We start from the raw sequence: 17,566 nt of genomic DNA, 5'->3' as shown, positions 1-17,566 counted from the left end.
GTTTCTGAAGAGTTGGAAACCATATGCAATGCATGCATGATATAGGCAATTGTGTACAGAAAGGCAAACTTACATCTTAGCAGAGCAAATCAAATAAATTACTTTAAAATTATAGCTCTCACCCTCCACCACTCACTGAAAATGCAATTTCTTCATAAAATGATAAGAGAGATACAAAGCATCGCCAAAGAAAGTTAATTTATCCACGAGAAATTGGGTTACTGAATCTCTAATCAGATAAGCATATTACAATTATCTCCAGACAGCGTAAGCACTGAATTCTAAAAATATTCATAACTGCAAGTCAGTTTGTTAAACAATTAGTGATGTAAAGGCATGTTTCAAATAGAACACAACTTCTCTTGCAGTATTTAAAGAGTACATACTAGTAGTTATAAAGTCAGTAGTAGTACCTAAAGAAAGTGCAGTAAAACAGGACAGAGCTTACCCTGTCTGGAGCAATGCTTGTTACAAACTCCTCTGGAGAAGTTTCCACATGCATATCATTAGAATTGGTGATTCTGTTAGGAAAACAATATTTTTAACACCACCTGCCCCAACCATGTAAGGTTTAAAATTCGGAATTCTGTAGGCCCACATCTCCTTTGTCTGACTGCCCATATCTGAAAAGAAGATGACAGAAACTAAACTGCTCAAAACATTATATAACTGTTGAACTGAAAAATAATGTGTATTTTGTAATTAATTCATTGGCACATACTGCTTCTGCAATAAAAAATAAATAAAAAAGTTACAAACAAATCATATGTTACTGAGCTTTTCAAACAACAATAAACACAACTTCAAACTGCAACCACTCTCAAAAATAATAAATTTGATTAAAGGAGGCAAACAAATATAAGTTCAAGTTACTGTGGCTGCTTTATGTAGGCTGGACTTTAGCTCCTGCATTATGCCTTCAGCAGAGTGGTCAGGCTGTGTTTCCAGGACAAGACAGTGATTTTAAGTACCCTTAACACACAACGGTAAAATGTGAACAAAACAGGGAACAAGAACAAAACTTTACTGTCATCCCTGTGATCACTCTATTATGCAATTACGGCAACAGAAATATAAATCCTTCAATGTATTGCTAAAGTAGTGAAATGAACCAGGGAGGTCAGAGACTATATGGTGTGGAATGTCCACATCCAAGTCTTGTTGGGAAGGATGGTCTCAATGTTTGCTTACAGATATTTACCGAATAAAAGTCCCTTTAAACTAAAACTGGGAACAAAAGTATTAATCAACAGAAAAGATGTGTACGCATAAAGGAATGACTAATAAATCAAAACCATGCATACTAGGATTCGTGGGAAACCTAATTCAGGGTGTGTGAGGCAGCCACACCATAGAGGTGATATCTATGAACTGTATCTATGAAGTGTAAGGAATGTTGGCTTTTTTTCTTGAAAAGACTGTAAAACTGGCCTCACAAACCCCAAACTGGAATAAATGTACAGAGAAGGAGAACCTCTAAGCAGATACAAACTTTCAGTACTGATGCAGTCTTTTACACATACTGACATGACAAAATAATTTGACTCTCCGAAATAAAATAAAATCTTGTTTGACTATGGAGTAGCATGTGGGGGGGGGGTGGAGGGAACACAAAGGGTATAAAAAGAGAAAAAGTGTGCAGGATGCAAAGAAAACGGGAACAGACAGAGTGAAGTTGAAGCCTTGTGTGACACCAAGGAAATACTGCCAGCCCAGCTATCTGGAATTTTGTAAATAATCATATGTCATTTGTACATATTAATAAGATTCATATGCTTGTCTTACAAATGTAAGAGAACTATATGTTATGTGGATATAAGTGTGTGTTGAATTGTATGTTATGTACTGAGCTTCAAAAATGTAACCAAAGTGTTTCTTAATAGAAAAGAAAAGAAATATATAATACATCGTTAACTTGCAAAACTTCAAGAAAATAAGTTGAAATTAAGAGTGTTTTACGATGTGCTATAAAGTTAGTTAATACAGCAAGAAGACAGGATGTCTAGAGCTAGAAGTTTCTTTCTACTGTCTTGAGACAGATAATTACTAGGTTTAAAATTTAAAGTGTTTTTATTGCTCTGTGACTTCCTAGAAGCTACACAACTGAGAGATAAGTATTTGTAACACAGTGGTGTTAGTCTCTGTTAGCCTGGGAACTGAAGGCAGGTGACAAAGAGTGATCTCATCCCAGCTAACCCAGCAGTAATGTGTATTATTAATTTAAGAACTATCTGAGAGAGAGAGAGAGAGAGAGAGAGACTGGGCATTTTGTATCTTGGCTTGGATCTAGAAACATCCATTCAGCATTTCTCATCTTCATCTGCCTTGCTAATAGTAAGCAACTAAGGAAAAGTGATTTCTCTTAGCTACAGACAGAAATATAGTCAAGATTAGTTTAGACGTTTTCTGTATTTATTTCAGACTGTTCTGCAATGTTGTTTTAAAATATTTCCTGGATTCTAAACTCTGTAGTCACTGTGTTGAGTTATTGAGCATTGTCTTGTTCTTTTAAATATATTTAAACCTTTTAATTGTGACTGGTTTATTTAGAGATATTTAAGCTCTTAAAGTACTTGCATATGTATTTGGTGACACTGTACAGGCCACTCCAACAGCCTTGTAAATCTTGGTCAAACTTACCATTTGGATAATAGTTACATTACACAGTAGGATTGGTCACCCTTTGTAAGGGCATTAGAGTAGCTGATAAAGATCTGGCTAGTTGCAGTGATAACTACCTTATAGTCTGGGCAGGAGGAGGCATAGCTAGTAAACCTGTGCCAACCTTTCCCAGATGAGTGTGTGTGTTTATATATTAATCAAATCTCAAAGTGTGTGTGTGTGTGTGTGTGTGTGTGTGAGCTACTTGTGCAGGGACACGAAGCACTGGTGGACAGAGACTGTGCTGGAGGTCTTAACTTGGCCACACACCTCAGATTTCAACCCTATAGCTGTGGCAATGGGGAGTCTTATTGAGGATTGGGAGAAAGAGGCAGAAACCAGCCGCAGACAGACTGTGATCTGTGTGTGCTCTTAAGGGAAATTGTACTTACTGTGTGTTTACTTGTCATCCTCCCAATGTATACGTCCCTCACTGGTGCTAGTGGTGAGGATTAAGGCTCCTTGATTACTGGGCCAGTGCAGGGGCATCACATATGAATTGTTTGGCAGTGGTAGGATAGCCATATCACATATTAATTGGTTGACTTGGTGAGATAGCCACATCACATATTAATTGGCTTGATGTGGTGTGGATATTAAATTCCTGTAGCCTGTGTACAGTGGTCACTGAAGGTGTTTGTACTCTCAATCAGTCATGCAGTGAACATTCAGAGTTCATATCACAATTGTTTTATTTTTTTTCTTAGCTTAGTCAGGGAGAGCATGCAAGCATGTCAGCAGAGGAGTATGGCAAGCTGACAAGGAACCAGTTGGCTGAGATGCGCCAGGCTGAAGAACTGGTGCATGCCAACCTGACTAAAGCAGACATGATTGCAGCTTTAGTCACAGCTGCATCAGAGAATAGCAACCAGGAGGACAATCAGACTGGCCGTGGAGATGTACAACTCTCAGAAAATGGACAGCTCAACCTTTCCACAGAGGACTTAAAACTCTATCTGGAGTCAAAGAGACTTGAGCTAGAGGCCAATCATTTGGAAATTGAAGCAGCAGGGAGACTGAGATGTCTGGAGGCTGAGGAGAAGGAGAAACTGCAATTCCTGGAAGCTGAAGAAAAGGAGAGGCAGAGGCAACATGAAATGGAGATGCTGACTCTTCACCAGAGTCATGGGGGTAATGGGGATGGGAGTAACCAAATCCCAGAAGCAACAAAGGTCAATAAATTTCTTCCACGATTTACAGAGAGGGATAACTTTGATAGTTTCATTCATATGTTTGAGAGGGTATGTAAACAGTATAACGTTGACCAAGGGTTCCGGTTACAGTTCCTGACCCCCTTACTCCATGGTAAAGCTGTATCTATAATGTCTAAACTGTCTGATACTGACTGTTATACAGTCAAAATGTGTTTGCTAGAATGTTTTAAGTTAACACCTGAAGTTTACAGAAAAAAGTTTTGTGAGCACAGATGCAACGCAGATGAACGTGTGCGTGAAAATGTTGCTGAACTAAGCACTTATTTTCATAGGTGGGTGAGCAGACGACAGGTCACCACTTTTGAAGGGCTGGCAGACCTTTTGGTGATGCAACAAGCCCTTAGCACTTTGCCTGAGGATACGAGTATCTGGTTAGCTGACATACAATGCAATACAGTAGATGAGTTGGGGAAGAAGGGAGACCTATACCTAGAAAGCAGGGCATCACTGCACAGGAAACAGACACCCAGTGCTGCTCATGGGTCTAAGGCAACCCATGCTGGGCATCCCAAACTGGCCCAACAGAGTCCACCAGTACCAGGGGAAGCCACTAGTCCAGGTACACCTCCAGGACTAAATGTTAAATGTTTTAAATGCAACCAGTGGGGCCATGTAGTGTGTGTGTGTGTGTGTGTGTGTGTGTGTGTGTGTGTGTGTGTGTATATATTTATATCTATATATATATATATATATATATATATATATATATATATATATATATATATCCACACAGGCAAGGTGGGGAACAAAAGGTGGGAGAGCCAGTAAGTGGGAATAACAAAATGCTAACAGTAGGCTGTCTTGAGACAACAAGGGTACCAAACTACCACCTAGCAGATGTCCTGATAGGGAATGATTTTGATAATGCAGTACCATGTGTGCATGCAGTTACACACAGTCAGGCTTGGAGACAAGCATGTGGGTCTGGTAGCCTTGGGGAGACCCAGACCACCCACTTGCAGCCACAACTGGTGAGGTGGTTACTTCAGGGAGGGAGCTACCCTGTAGCAGTGAGACTGAAGGTGAGCCACAGCTGCTTGTGGGTACTGATGTTCCCTTGAACAGACTTACTGCGAGGGCAGAGGTGAGCAGTAGTACTCAGGCTGACAGTGAGGCACTGCTGTCAGAGTATACCAGACTTCCTGTGAAAGGGGAGCTGGGAAGGGTTACAAAGAGAGAGTTGAGACAGGCTCAGCTCTCAGACCCTACATTACAAGGCCTGAGGGAGGTAGCTAGTGAGGCACCTGATTCTCAAGGGAAGGAGGAATCTGTATACTGGGACAAAGGGTTTCTGTACAGACAGTGGACCCCTGAAGGAGGGCTAGAATGTGAGAGAATACAGCAGTTAGTAGTGCCCAGCGCCTACCATCTGGTGCTTCTAGCCATAGCCCATGATACTCCCTTTGCAGGTCATATGGGCATAACACGTACAAAGAGATGTATTATGCAGAACTTTTATTGGCCTGGAATTTCCAGAGATGTAATAGGGTACTGCAGGATCTCTATGCAGTGCCAAAAGGTAGGCAAGGCAGGAGAAAAGGTGAAAGCTCCTTTGATGCCTTTGCCTGTGATTGAGGAGCCATTTCAGAGGGTAGCTATGGATATTGTGGGGCCTCTGAGTACCCCAAGTTACACAGGGAAAAAGTATATCCTAGTGGTAATAGATTATACTACTAGACACCCTGAGGCAGTGGCTCTGTCCTCCATTGAGGTAGGGAAGGTGGCAAATGCTTTGTTAGAAATTTTTAGCAGGGTAGGTTTTCCATAAGAAATACTGACTGACAGAGGTGCCAAGTTCATGTCAGACCTGCTGGCTTGTCTGTGGAAGTACAGTGGGGGTGAAGCACCTAAAGACCACCCCTACCATCCCCAGACTAATGGTCTTGTTGAGAGGTTAAACTCTGCACTCCAGACAATGCTACGGGCATTTGCAGACCAGTTTAAGAGGGACTGGGACAAACATTTGCCCCATCTGTTTGCTTACAGAGAGGTGCCCCAGGAATCCACAGGTGTTTCACCCTTTGAGTTGTTGTATGGGCATAGGGTGAGGAAACCTCTAGATTTGATTCAAGATGAGTGGGAGGGTGAGTGTGAATCCCACAAGGAGTCTGTTGTGGCATATGTCTTAAACCTCAGGACAAGGCTCAGGGAACTCATGGGCTTGGCCTAGGAGAACCTGGCAGAAGCACAACAGCAGAAAAAGGTCTGCTATGACAAGAGAGCTAGAGAATATGCTGTAGGGCAGTAGGTAATGGTTCTCATTCCTGTCAGACACAACAAGCTGCAGGCAGCTTGGGAGGGATCCTACAAGGTGGTAAGGAAGGTCAGTGACGTTAACTACATGGTAGAACTGCTAGGCAAGAGGCAGGGGCACAAATTATACCATATTAACATGATGAAACCTTACCATGATAGGGAGACCCTATCCTGAGTATTTGCAGTACAAGGCAGTAGGAGTCTGAATGGCATCTATGGCTACAAGGAGCCAGCCAGGAAAATCCCAAATTACTATGGTAGAGCCTAGGGCTGCAGGCATATGATAGGACAGTACAGCATTGTACTGCGATCAGCAATGCCAGGGCTGCTGGAATCTGAAGACAGGGAAAGAGGTAAGGTATTCCAAGACAGGCTCAACCCTCTCAAGCAATGTTTCTCAAGGGTCACTTGAAAAACTAGCTTGAGTTTTTGGGGAGGGGAGAAATGTGACACCAGGGAAATATTGCCAGCCCAGCTATCTGGAATTTTGCAAATAATCATACATCATTTGTGAATATTAATATGTTTGTCTTACAAATGTAAAAGGACTATATGTTATGTGGGTATTAAACTGCTGGTGCAGAAGTGTGTGTTGAACTGTATGTTATATACTGAGCTTCAAAAATATAACCGCAGTGTACCTTACTGGAAAAGAACAGAAATGTATATAAACTATATACCTGTGCAAATGTATGTTTTAATAGTAGAAGTTGGAACATACAGCATTAACTTGCAAAACTTCAAGAAAATAAGTTGAAATTAAGAGCGTTTACGATGTGCTATAACGTTAGTTAACACAGCAAGAAGACAGGATGTCTAGAGCTAGAAGGTTTTTTTTGTCTTGAAACAGAAGTAATTACTAGGTTTAAAATGCAAAGTGTTTTTATTGCTCTGTGACTTCCTAGAAGCTGCATATTTGATAGATAAGTATTTGCAACACAGAGGTGTTAGCCTGGGAACTGAAGGCAGGTGACAAAGAATGATGTCATCCCAGCTAACCCAGCAGTAATGTGTATTATTAATTTAAGGACTATCTCAGAGAGTGAGTCTGGGCATTTTGTATCTTGTCTTGCATCTAGAAACATCCATTCAGTACTTCTCATCTGCATTTTCCAAAGGAAATGTGATTTTTCATAGCTATAGATAGAAATATAGTAAAGATTAGTTTAGATATTTTCTGTATTTATTTGAGACTGTCCTGCAATGTTGTTTTTAAAATATTTCCTGTGATTCTGAACTCTGTAGTCACTGTGTTGAGTTGTTGAGTATTGCCATTCTTTTATTATTAGATATATTTAAACCTTTTAATTGTGTCTGGTTTGTTTAGAGATATTTAAGCTCTTACAGTACTGCATATATATTTGTTGACACTGTGCAGGCCACTCTAGTAGCCTTAGTCTTGGTCACACTTACCATTTTGATAACAGTAACATTATACAGTAGAACTGGTCACCCTTTAAATGGGCCTGATAGTAGCTGATAAAGATCTGGTTGGTAGCAGTGATAGCTACCTTTTAGTCTGGGAAGACGGGGACATAGCTAGTAAACCTGTGCCAGCCTTTCCCAGGAGTGTGTGTGTGTTTGAATATAAATCAGATCTCAAGATGTGTAGATGTGTGTGTCAGCTACTTGGGCAGGGACATGAAGCACTGGTTGGATAGAGAGGGTGGTGGAGGTGTTGGCTTGACTGCTCAGCTGAGATCTTAACCCTATAGCTGGGGAGTTTTATTGGGAATCTAGGGAAAGACGGAGAAACCAGCCCCAGACTGACGATGATCTCTGTGTGCTCAACGGAAATTGTACTTTACTGTGTGTGTACTTGTCATCCTCTCAATGTGTACATCCCTCACTGGTGCTAGTAGTAAGGATTTAGGCTCCTTGATTACTGGGGCCAGTACAGACCTTGTAATGTCAAAAGTCTATGTAAAATGGATTGGCTGCACAATATGCTAGTACAGAGAAATAAGGGCAATGCAAGCATAACCAATAGAAAGGATGAAAAAGTCCCTGGCATATGCCACTAATGAAATAAGATTACTGGAACCATTTACTATTTCTCTCTAACTGTCAAAATAATATCTCAGTAGCACAACTTGACGGCTGTCATTTCATTTGGCAGGTATCAGTAACTGGTCCAAGCAATAATGTCTGTACAAGGTGTGAATTGATGACCATCCTGCGGTGGCACAAAAATCTTCAATGTAAACATGTTTGAAGAAGTGTTAGAAGCAGACATGTTTTCAGTGCAGATGCCTTTATTAGCAGCAAAGTCTAATGAAGAGTTTGCTCTTGATGGCAAAACTCAATGCACTAAAATAGCCACTTGGAATTTGCTTACCTAAATCAAGTCCATTCCTACCTGGTGTGAAGGACAGGAATTAAGGTTATTCTTTCTGAACTTATGTGTCCTCCTTAGGTAACATCAAGGCTGGTAGTACATGTTCAAGGTACAAAAAGCCCTCCCTACCCTTCATGCTACCCCTACAAAAAAGACAAAACCATTCTGAAAATGCAATGTGGGTTATCTTTATATACTCACCCCTTGTGAAATATCAAATGTGGTTTCTACATATAAAATCCTGTAGGTTGAAGATCCTAACAGAAGACATGGGTGGCAGTAAGAAAAACATGTGAAATCAACTTAAGAACCAAATAGAAAGGAAGAGAGAAGTCTTCAAACAGAACATGCAGAGCATCTTAGGTAAACAAAAACTGAGGTCAGGACTCCTACAAATGAGGTAGCATATGACAGCTCTCTGCTCAGACTGAAAATAACTTCTTCCACTTAGAAAATTAGTGCAGCTTTTGATAAGCTCCAAAGCCCCTTTAAGAGGGCCCTATGCTATATAAATGGGAAGCCACAGTCTGAAACCACACTAATTTTCTACCACAGGAAAATGACAAGTACTTGTCTTTCTTCTCTGAATTGGTAATGTGGTGCTGAATTAGAAGGAATGGCAGACAAGTGTATGACACACCTTCTTGCTCTTGAAGACAAGAATGTTTCTACCATCAACTTCCTTTCTCCTTACCAAAAAAAGCAGACAACTTTTCCTCATGTAGTATAAAGCGGATTTCTAGGGTGCCTCATTCAAAAAAATAAAATAAAATAAATAAAAACATTACCAGACAAATTCCAACCTCAGAAACAAAATGTACAGGGTTTGAGTCTCACCTGGGATGCATGGCTAGGGTTAAAAGGGCCCCTGTGGTCGTTAGCCCAGTACTAACCTATGAACCTATGAATCCTCATTTACAGCAGTGGGCTGCAGCTATTGCTTAAGGAGTCTGTCAATGCACTCTCTTGTTCCAGTAAATGAACAGAATTTAGAATGATACCCTGGCCAAACCTGCACTGCCTCTGAAAAAGCCGCTCTCTGATCACCTTCCATAGCCTTCAGAACATGGAAAACCTAAAACACCAGCTGGTTTACAAAAAGTCACCACACCTTTCAGGGGTCTACCTTTCTAAAAGGAAGGCTCCCATGTTAGCTTTCTAACCTGCGAGTAAAGCGTTCATGATTAGGACCTACAAGTTCTACCACAGGAAGGCAACACTTACACAGTTCAGAATTGTACTGAATATGCAACACACTGGATGTATAAGGGGGCCTTGTGCCCCCCTGTATCAGTACTTACACAAGACCTCCTTTGGTACTCCACAAGAAAGAAACCATTGCACAAGTTTAGGGTGGGAGAAGACATCAGTAACACAAATGTTAAGTGTTACAGTTACAGAGACTCAGCTCAAAAAGGATCCCTAAAAACACATTCTAGATTAATTCTTAAATTAACTTTACTATCCAGTACTTTATTCATCTTCAAAACCATCAGGGTAAAGGCTGCTCCACCCACTTTATATCTGTGAGCAACTGTATACTTATTTGGAAACAACTAAGGCATTTTGTGAAAAGTTCTGATTTTGTCTTCTGTGAAGGGTAAAATGATTAAAAATAAATATAGTAAACACTTATCTATGGGAACGGCTATGGTTCTTTGTATCTGCTTCATTAGAAGCTCCAGTGTGAAAGACACCTGTATTGCTGTAACATAGCCTTCTGTTCATGCTTCACTAAGTCTAAAAAAGCTAAATGCTTTCTAGAGGAATTGCTTCACTGAGAAAGCTGCAGTATAGTGCATATATATTTTTTTTTATCCCCACCACTTTCTAACCTTCACCCTCATGTGACCCATCCAGTCCATTTGTTCCATTTCTGATGACAGCCAGTCCAGTTAAGTCATCATCCAAGCAACCCTAAAGACCGGCCAATTTTCACTGTAAGTCCTGGTCCCCAGTGTTAGCATTAAGGTCATAGCCCCACAATACTGGTAGTCTGATGTGTGTAAATCCTAGCTACACTGTATCACACTGCTTATGCAGCTTGAACATCCACAACCCTTAGTATAAATGATGCATGTCTCTGCCTCTGCAGGGAGTCAGCAATGCACCAGACTGTTACCTCCCCTTCCTCCAGCATAAGCAAGTCAGCTGTGGTCACTCATACTCCCACCTTTCCCAGTAGTTGCCTTTGGCATTCTGGGGCTATAAAAATCAGACTTGTTCTGTCTGGTTTCACCTTCACAAGTATTTTCTGAATCAAAGGAACTGGAATGGCATCTATATCATAACATCAACAGCTTAGGTTGTCGAATGCTAAATCATCGACACCTAAGCATCGAACGCTTAAAATAGCGAACGGCCACATAATGAAATTATTTCCTCAGGAAAGAATTCGGGTAGCCGTCCATAAACAAAATAAACAAACACACCCAAACATATTGGGGGGCTTCGCACCCCACACACCCCAATGTGGGGGCTGTGCCCCCAACTAAATAACCAACTCCGAAATCGCTCTACACTGGGGAAAGGGCAAATCCCCGATAATGGCTATGCAAATTCTTTCCCGAGGAAAGAATTCGATGATGTGGTCGTTCGCTATTGTAAGCGTTCGATGCTTAGATGTCGATGAAGCATTTGACAACCTAAGCTGTCGACAACTCAGTAGGGGCCCACTGGAATGAAGGCATGCCTCCATTTCTGATTTCTGTAATAGGAAGGCACCATCTTCCAAGTGCATGGACTAAAATAGGACCTCAGATTTTATGACTTCATTAAAGATCATCTTTTGGCATGGCCTTAAGATTAAAAATATGAAGACTGAGGTGCCTGACTAACATTTGTTGAGGAAAGACATCTGCCACTTTAGCCAACACATTTTTACTTATGTAGAACAGACTGCCATAAAGATCAGTGTATGTAAGGTTGCCCACTACATATTAACAGTGCTTTCATGCAAAGATTTTAGACTGTGCCTCCCCAAACAGTTAGCTAATGTACTGTATCGCTAGAGTTTTCATGCTGATCTCAATAGGGCCTTGATGAAAACTGTCCTGAAAAGCATAAAAATGTGTTGCATTTCGTCTCATTTCCTTCATCTCAAAATTGAGGAGTCATTCCTCTGAAGGGCAGTAGCTCTGTACTGATTTCTGAAGTGGGCATCTCATTTACAATCTGCAGACTCTACTGATAAATACTGCTGGGGAGGGGCTGACAACAAACAGTGACATTCATCTATTGAAAAATTCTGTGGATTGGGACACCTAAGTAATTCCTTCCTCAATGAGTTCAGTAATGAATTGTGACTACTAGAGAGTTTGTACTCTACATCTAGCCATTTTCAGCACTCTGAGGTTTTTTTTACGTACAGAGAACTGTAAGAATGCAGGACAATCCTGCTTTTATGACTGATGATTAAATAATGCTTTCCATAAACAAAATGATCACTTTTGCACTGCAATCAGGAAGCACAACTTTCATCTGTATTCAGTAATTAGCTACCCTAGAAAGGTTACAGTCTTTTGGCTTTAGATTTCATTTTATGTAGTTTATAGTAAAGACCGAAGACTGAAATAATTCTGCAGTTATTTGGTCTTGATTGCTTAAAGAGTTACTGAGCTTAGAACTACCATCAAACCAGCATACAGAAAAAGGGCGGAGGGGATTGTGTTTCTTCCTCATCACCATTACCATCATCAGCCCCCTTTTTCCCATTTTCTGCATGGGGTTGGAGTATTTTGTTAACTTTCGCCATATCTCTTGATTCAATATCACACTCCTGCCGGGCTGTCGCAGATCTTTCACATAATCCATCCACCTCTTTGCAGGACATCCTCGTTTAATCTTTCCTTCTTCCTCTCTGTCCCAAATCATCTTCACTAGTTTGTCTTCTGTTTTTCTGCATGTGTCGGAACCACCACAATCTATTCTCTTTGATCTTTTCTGCAACTGGAGGTACTATGGCTTCTGCTTTTATGTCCTCATTTCATCTGTCCCACAGTGTGCATCCTAACAACATTCTCAGGCACATCATAGGTTCATAGGTAGGTACTAGGCTATTGGTCCGAGGGCATAATTAAGCCTAGCCAGAAATTTTGTGCTTTTACCTCCCTCCCAAGTGGTTTAGTTACCTGCGCCCCTGTCGAGCAGGGCCACAGAAGTGATTCCCGGGGTGAATTTCCTGTTTCCCATCCACACATCAAGATTTCTCTTGAAGAGGGCCAACGAAGAGCTCTGCCTCACATATATGGGGACCTTATTCCAGAGCAAGGGGAGTCTCTGGGAAATGAATCTGACACTCCAAAACATCCTGTTTATTGATGTCAGGTTTATGTCCCTTGAGCGTGTAGCTCTGGTGGATTGGGTTTTCCTTAGGTGGAGCATTTCTATCAGTTTGGGGTTTGGCATAGCCTTGTATGTCAGGCAGAGATCACATCTGAGTAGCCGGTAAGCGACCGAGTACAGTCTGAGTTTTTTTAGCCTCATGGCATAGGGCATCTGTTTAAGGCCCGTTATCCTCTTTGTGAGGTACTTTTGAGGCCTCTCCAGTTATTGCGAATGTCTTGTTAGGTACATCCCGAATGGGGCATTATATTCAATAATGGGTCTAATGAGTGATGAGTAAAGGGGGACAATAACTTCCTTATTCCTAGATGCAAACCCCTTTGTGATAAGGTGGGCCATGTAGAAGGATTTTCTAACCACTTTGGCAATGTGGTTGTCAAAGGAGCGGTTACTATCTACCCGGTTCCTTTGGTCTCTTATCACACTCTCTGTGATAAGTGGGCTGCCACCTATGTTGTAGTTCATAGGTACTTGGTTTTTCCCAAAGAGGATAACAATGCACTTTTTGGCATTTAGTTTGAGGCCATGGTTTTGGCACCACGTATCTGTAAGACCCTTTTGAAAGATGTCTACGTCAGTAGGAGTCTCGATTATGGCACCCAGTTTGCAGTCGTCTGTGAACTTTGTGAGCTATAGTTCCTCTGTATTTGCTTGTACCTCAGAGAAATAGATACCGAACAGGAGGGATCCAAAGACTGAGCCCTGTGGTACATCACTAGTCACAGGTTTGGAGCCTGATATAGCGTTTCCTATTCTCACTGAATGGGTTCAATCTGTGAGCCAGTTAGCAACCCATTCTTGTAATGTGAGGGTTTATATTTAGGTTGGTGAGTTTGTCTATAATTCCCGAGTGGGGAATGGTATCTAAGGCCTTTGCAAGATCAAGATATGCTGTGTGAACCACCTATCCCTTATCTATTGCTTTAGTGACCATTTTGAAGAAGTCAACCAGAATTAGGAGACATGACCTTCCCTTTACGAACCCAAACTGGGTGGGGTCTAGGGTTTGTAGGTCACCAATGTTGTTGTTTAGGAGTTCCATGATGATGTGCTCCATGGCCTTGCAGAAGAGACTCATCAGGCTGATGGGGCGGTAATTCCCGGCGTCAGTGGTTGCACCTCCTTTATGGAGTGGGATGACTGTTGCTGTGTGGCACTCTGTGGGCACATAGCCTGAGGTGAGGCTGTGATTAAACATGGTATTAAGGTGAGGGGTTAATTAATTCTGGAGCTCATGTAGCACGCAGCCTGGGATGCTGTCTGGTCCCATGGATGCTGTGTTTCTTGCCTTGGAGAGTGCTGTTTTCACCTGGGTGTCTGTGATTTTAAGGGCAGCACAATCTTCTGGTATGGATATCAGCCCTTTGGGGGGAGAGGGTGGGGTAAAGTTGGCACTGAACTTGTCTGCCAATATACTGGCGATATCAGTTGGTTCTGTGAATTTTGAACCATTATGCTGAAGCTCGGAGCAGATCTGAGAGTTGCAATTAAGGTTTTTAACATAGCTAAAAAATGCTTTGTGATTGTCTTTGGTGTCTGTTGTGATTTGTTTTTCAAAGCTCGCCTTAAGAGTTTTTTTATGAAGGTTCAAAGTTGGTCAGGGAGCCCTTCCATTCCTGGGTTTTTACTTTTTTTGCAGTAATTTCTTCTTTCTATTGTAGAGCTTGTTTATGGCCGGGGTCCACCAGACTGGTTTCCTCTTTTTGGAGGAGTGGGTCTAGGTCTTGTTCGGAATAGCATGGTCCATGCACTCATGTAGGTGCTTGTAGAGTGTTTTTGTGTAGGATATAGCAGATTCAGTCATACTGACATTCTGTGTGGGAGTAAAGAAGTTTGCCACCTCTGTCTTCAGTAGCATAAAGTTTGCTTTGGAGAAGCTTTTCACCATGGTTTCTTTAGGGACAGAGGATGGGGGTGGTATATGGATATCTAGGGTGATGAGTTTATGGTCAAATCTGACCAATGAGGAATTTACCACAGGTGTGGAGAGCATTTGTCCCCCATGTTGGTGATGACCAGGTCAAGTATATTTTTACCTTTTGTGGGGGTGTTTATAAGCTGGTCCAGAGCATTGGAGTTAATGTATCCCAGGAAGCGCTGAGCAAAGGTATTAGTACTTTCGTAGTTTTCCCAATTGATGTTTGGGTAATTGAAATCACCTAGTATAAGGGTGTTTGGTTGGACTCTCATGTTTTCCAATACCTCGAGAAAAGCGGAGTGAGTTTCCTGGGGGAGGGAGGGTGATCTGTAGTATTGCAGTTTTGCCCATTGTCAGTTGCACTTGGATGATCTCCGAAACATCATATTTTGCAACTAGTCTGGAGGTGTGGTTATCCTTAATAAATATGGATACGCCTCCTCCCTTTGTATTTCGGTCCAGGTTGTGTGGTATGAGTTATAGCCTGGAATCGCTGGGGTGCTCTCTTGAGCCTTGAACCAGGTCTCAGTTACTGCACAAATATCAATGTTCTCCATGTTGAGGAGTGCCTTGAGAGTACATTTTGAGGTTTAAACTCCTAGCATTTAGCAGCATGATCCTCAGTTTATTATCGCTAGTACTTGTTACGGTGGTGGATTTGTTTTTTGAGCCTTGCCTAAAAAAGGCACTATGGGAGTGGCAAAAGCCTTTGCCAGTATCCTGAATCCCAGGGGTGACGGGTGCAAGCCATCTCTGGCGAAGCATCGAGGCTTGTCGAGCATGTCATCCCAGGCAGACAGATACTGGATCCCCTTTGAAAGACACTAAAATCTTAGCCAATTGTTGAAATTTATAATTTTTTCCTTGTACTGTGGTATCATACTTGGTGAGGGTAAGATGCTACTGAGGACTAGGGTCATACCTGCCTTGATTACATGATCAGAGAGCTCTTCTATGTCCCTTTTCATGTAGTCCAGGGAGGTACGTCTCAGGTAATTTACACCAACATGGACAATGACAGAGTCGTATTTGTACTTGTGGAGTGACCAGAGTGCGTGGGTAATGTGACGGATTCTGGCGCCCGACAAGCAACTGACAGTGACTTTCTCTTTATCCTGCCTGGTGAGAGGGACATCGGTGTGCCGGACTATGGAGTCACCTATTACAAGTGTGTTAGGTATGGTATTTTGCCTTAGGGGCTGTGGTTGTGCGGCACACTGGTTTTTGTGGTTATGTGATGATTGTGGTGTGTTTGTGGGTGTAGGTTGCTTGCTTGTCTGCCTTGGAGTTCTCTGTTGCTTCCACAGATTTTTATTTAGAGCCCTCAAATATGTCTTTTTGTATCAATGTGTAGGGTTAACAGTTGCATGTATGGTGGGTCTCTGTATAGTAAGTGGTGTGCTGCAGGTTGATACCTTCTCCTCTTGACTGTCAGTTCCAGTTGTGACTGGAGAGAGCTTTGCCTCTAGTTTAGCTATGTAAGTGCATCTCTCGCAGATTTTGGTGTCTTGTGCTAGGAGGAGAGGGTTGTCTGTGTATATGAGGCAGCTGTGACATTGCCTCAGGATGCCCAAATTCATCAGATGCACAGGAGAACACACTGGGAGATGGCTCTTGGACATGCCTGAATGGGTTATTCTTATTTACTTGGTGGGGAGAGTAATTTGACTGTTCCCTACAAACAACTGTTGGGGATCGAGTACTATAGTTTGTTAGTGCTTCTGTCTCTTTTTGGGGCAAGTGCTAGTCTAACAGCACTGATATGAGTGCTAAATCTGGAAGAACTGGCTAGTACTAAGGGAAAAACTGAAGAGCAGACTCAGTTGCGCCGGGGATAGTTTAACCCTAGCTAACCGCCACTGCGCTCTGCACAAAACCGTGCAAATGCGTTTTTTTATATTAGAAAGATTGAAGAGATTAGCCCAAAATGGTCAATAAAACTACAGTTTCTGGGCAGAAACCACTCTTCCAAGGGCAGGTAGGCTGTTCGGAGCTCCCCACTCTCACTGGTGGATAAAGAAACTTCCTTTTTGCCCAAGTACGGTATGGCCAACACAGAAGCTTAAACACAGTCCAGGTATCAGCAGGTATCTGAAACTGGACTTTTCTAGCTTAGTAAGGAGGGAAAATAGCAAGATTTTCTTTTTTTTCTTTTTTTTTTTCAGGAAGCCAGTAGAAACTTCATTTCAATCATCTCTAGCTTCTTCATCTGCTCTGCCTTTACTGCCCAGGCTTCTGTATCATACAGCAGTACTGGTCAAATCACTGTCTTGTAGACCTTACTTTTCAGCTTCTTTGGGATTCTTCTGTCATAGACTCTACCTGAGACTCTAGGACAATTGGTTGCAGTCCTCTGATTCTAGCTTTGACCTCTTCATTCAGACTTCCCTTCTCCTCAAATAGCTTCATGTATCTGGGAGGGGTGGTTACCTGTTCCACTATTATCCCTTCAATCTCAATTCTCAGCTTCTTCTGATTTCCCAACTTTGTTGCCATTACCAGTGTCTTATTTGTGCTTACTTTCATCCCATGTGCCTTCACTTTTGTATTTCATTCCCCTACCCTTTGCTGAAGTTCTTGCTGATAGTCTGCCTGTAATGCCACATTGTCTGCACACAGCAGCTATGTTATCTGTCCCCTCCAACCTGTTTGCTGATGTAGTCCATCACCAGTATGAACAGCAGTGGTCTCAGAGCTGAACCCTGGTGCACACCCACTCTCACTGGGTGCCCTACTGCGAGGCTGAACACTGGGTCATTGTACATAGCCTGTACTAATTCTACCAATGTTTCTGGGACTTCAAAACACCACAGTACTGCCCAAATCAGCTCTCTT

The 17,566-nt window shown here is 42.0% G+C and overlaps 1 protein-coding gene across 4 annotated transcripts in view; it reads right to left on the bottom strand.

The window, feature by feature from the left end:
* Positions 1-17,566, bottom strand: part of SPART (spartin) — a 579,157-nt gene that overhangs the window by 94,239 nt on the left and 467,352 nt on the right. The window contains exon 8 of one of the 4 annotated variants that reach the window (XM_044073369.1): positions 552-623. The exons of the other annotated variants lie outside the window; for them this stretch is intronic. Coding sequence (XP_043929304.1) covers positions 572-623 — 52 coding nt within the window. The 3' untranslated portion in view covers positions 552-571. The remainder of the gene's footprint in view (positions 1-551; positions 624-17,566) is intronic. 4 annotated transcript variants of the gene reach the window in all.

The sequence above is a fragment of the Protopterus annectens genome, chromosome 5.part1 (assembly GCF_019279795.1).
Source record: "Protopterus annectens isolate FY-2018-M chromosome 5.part1, PAN1.0, whole genome shotgun sequence".
In the NCBI taxonomy this organism is placed as follows: Eukaryota; Metazoa; Chordata; order Ceratodontiformes; family Protopteridae; genus Protopterus; species Protopterus annectens.
Note: the sequence above shows the minus strand (reverse complement) of the source record. Positions and strands in the feature narration are given on the sequence as shown.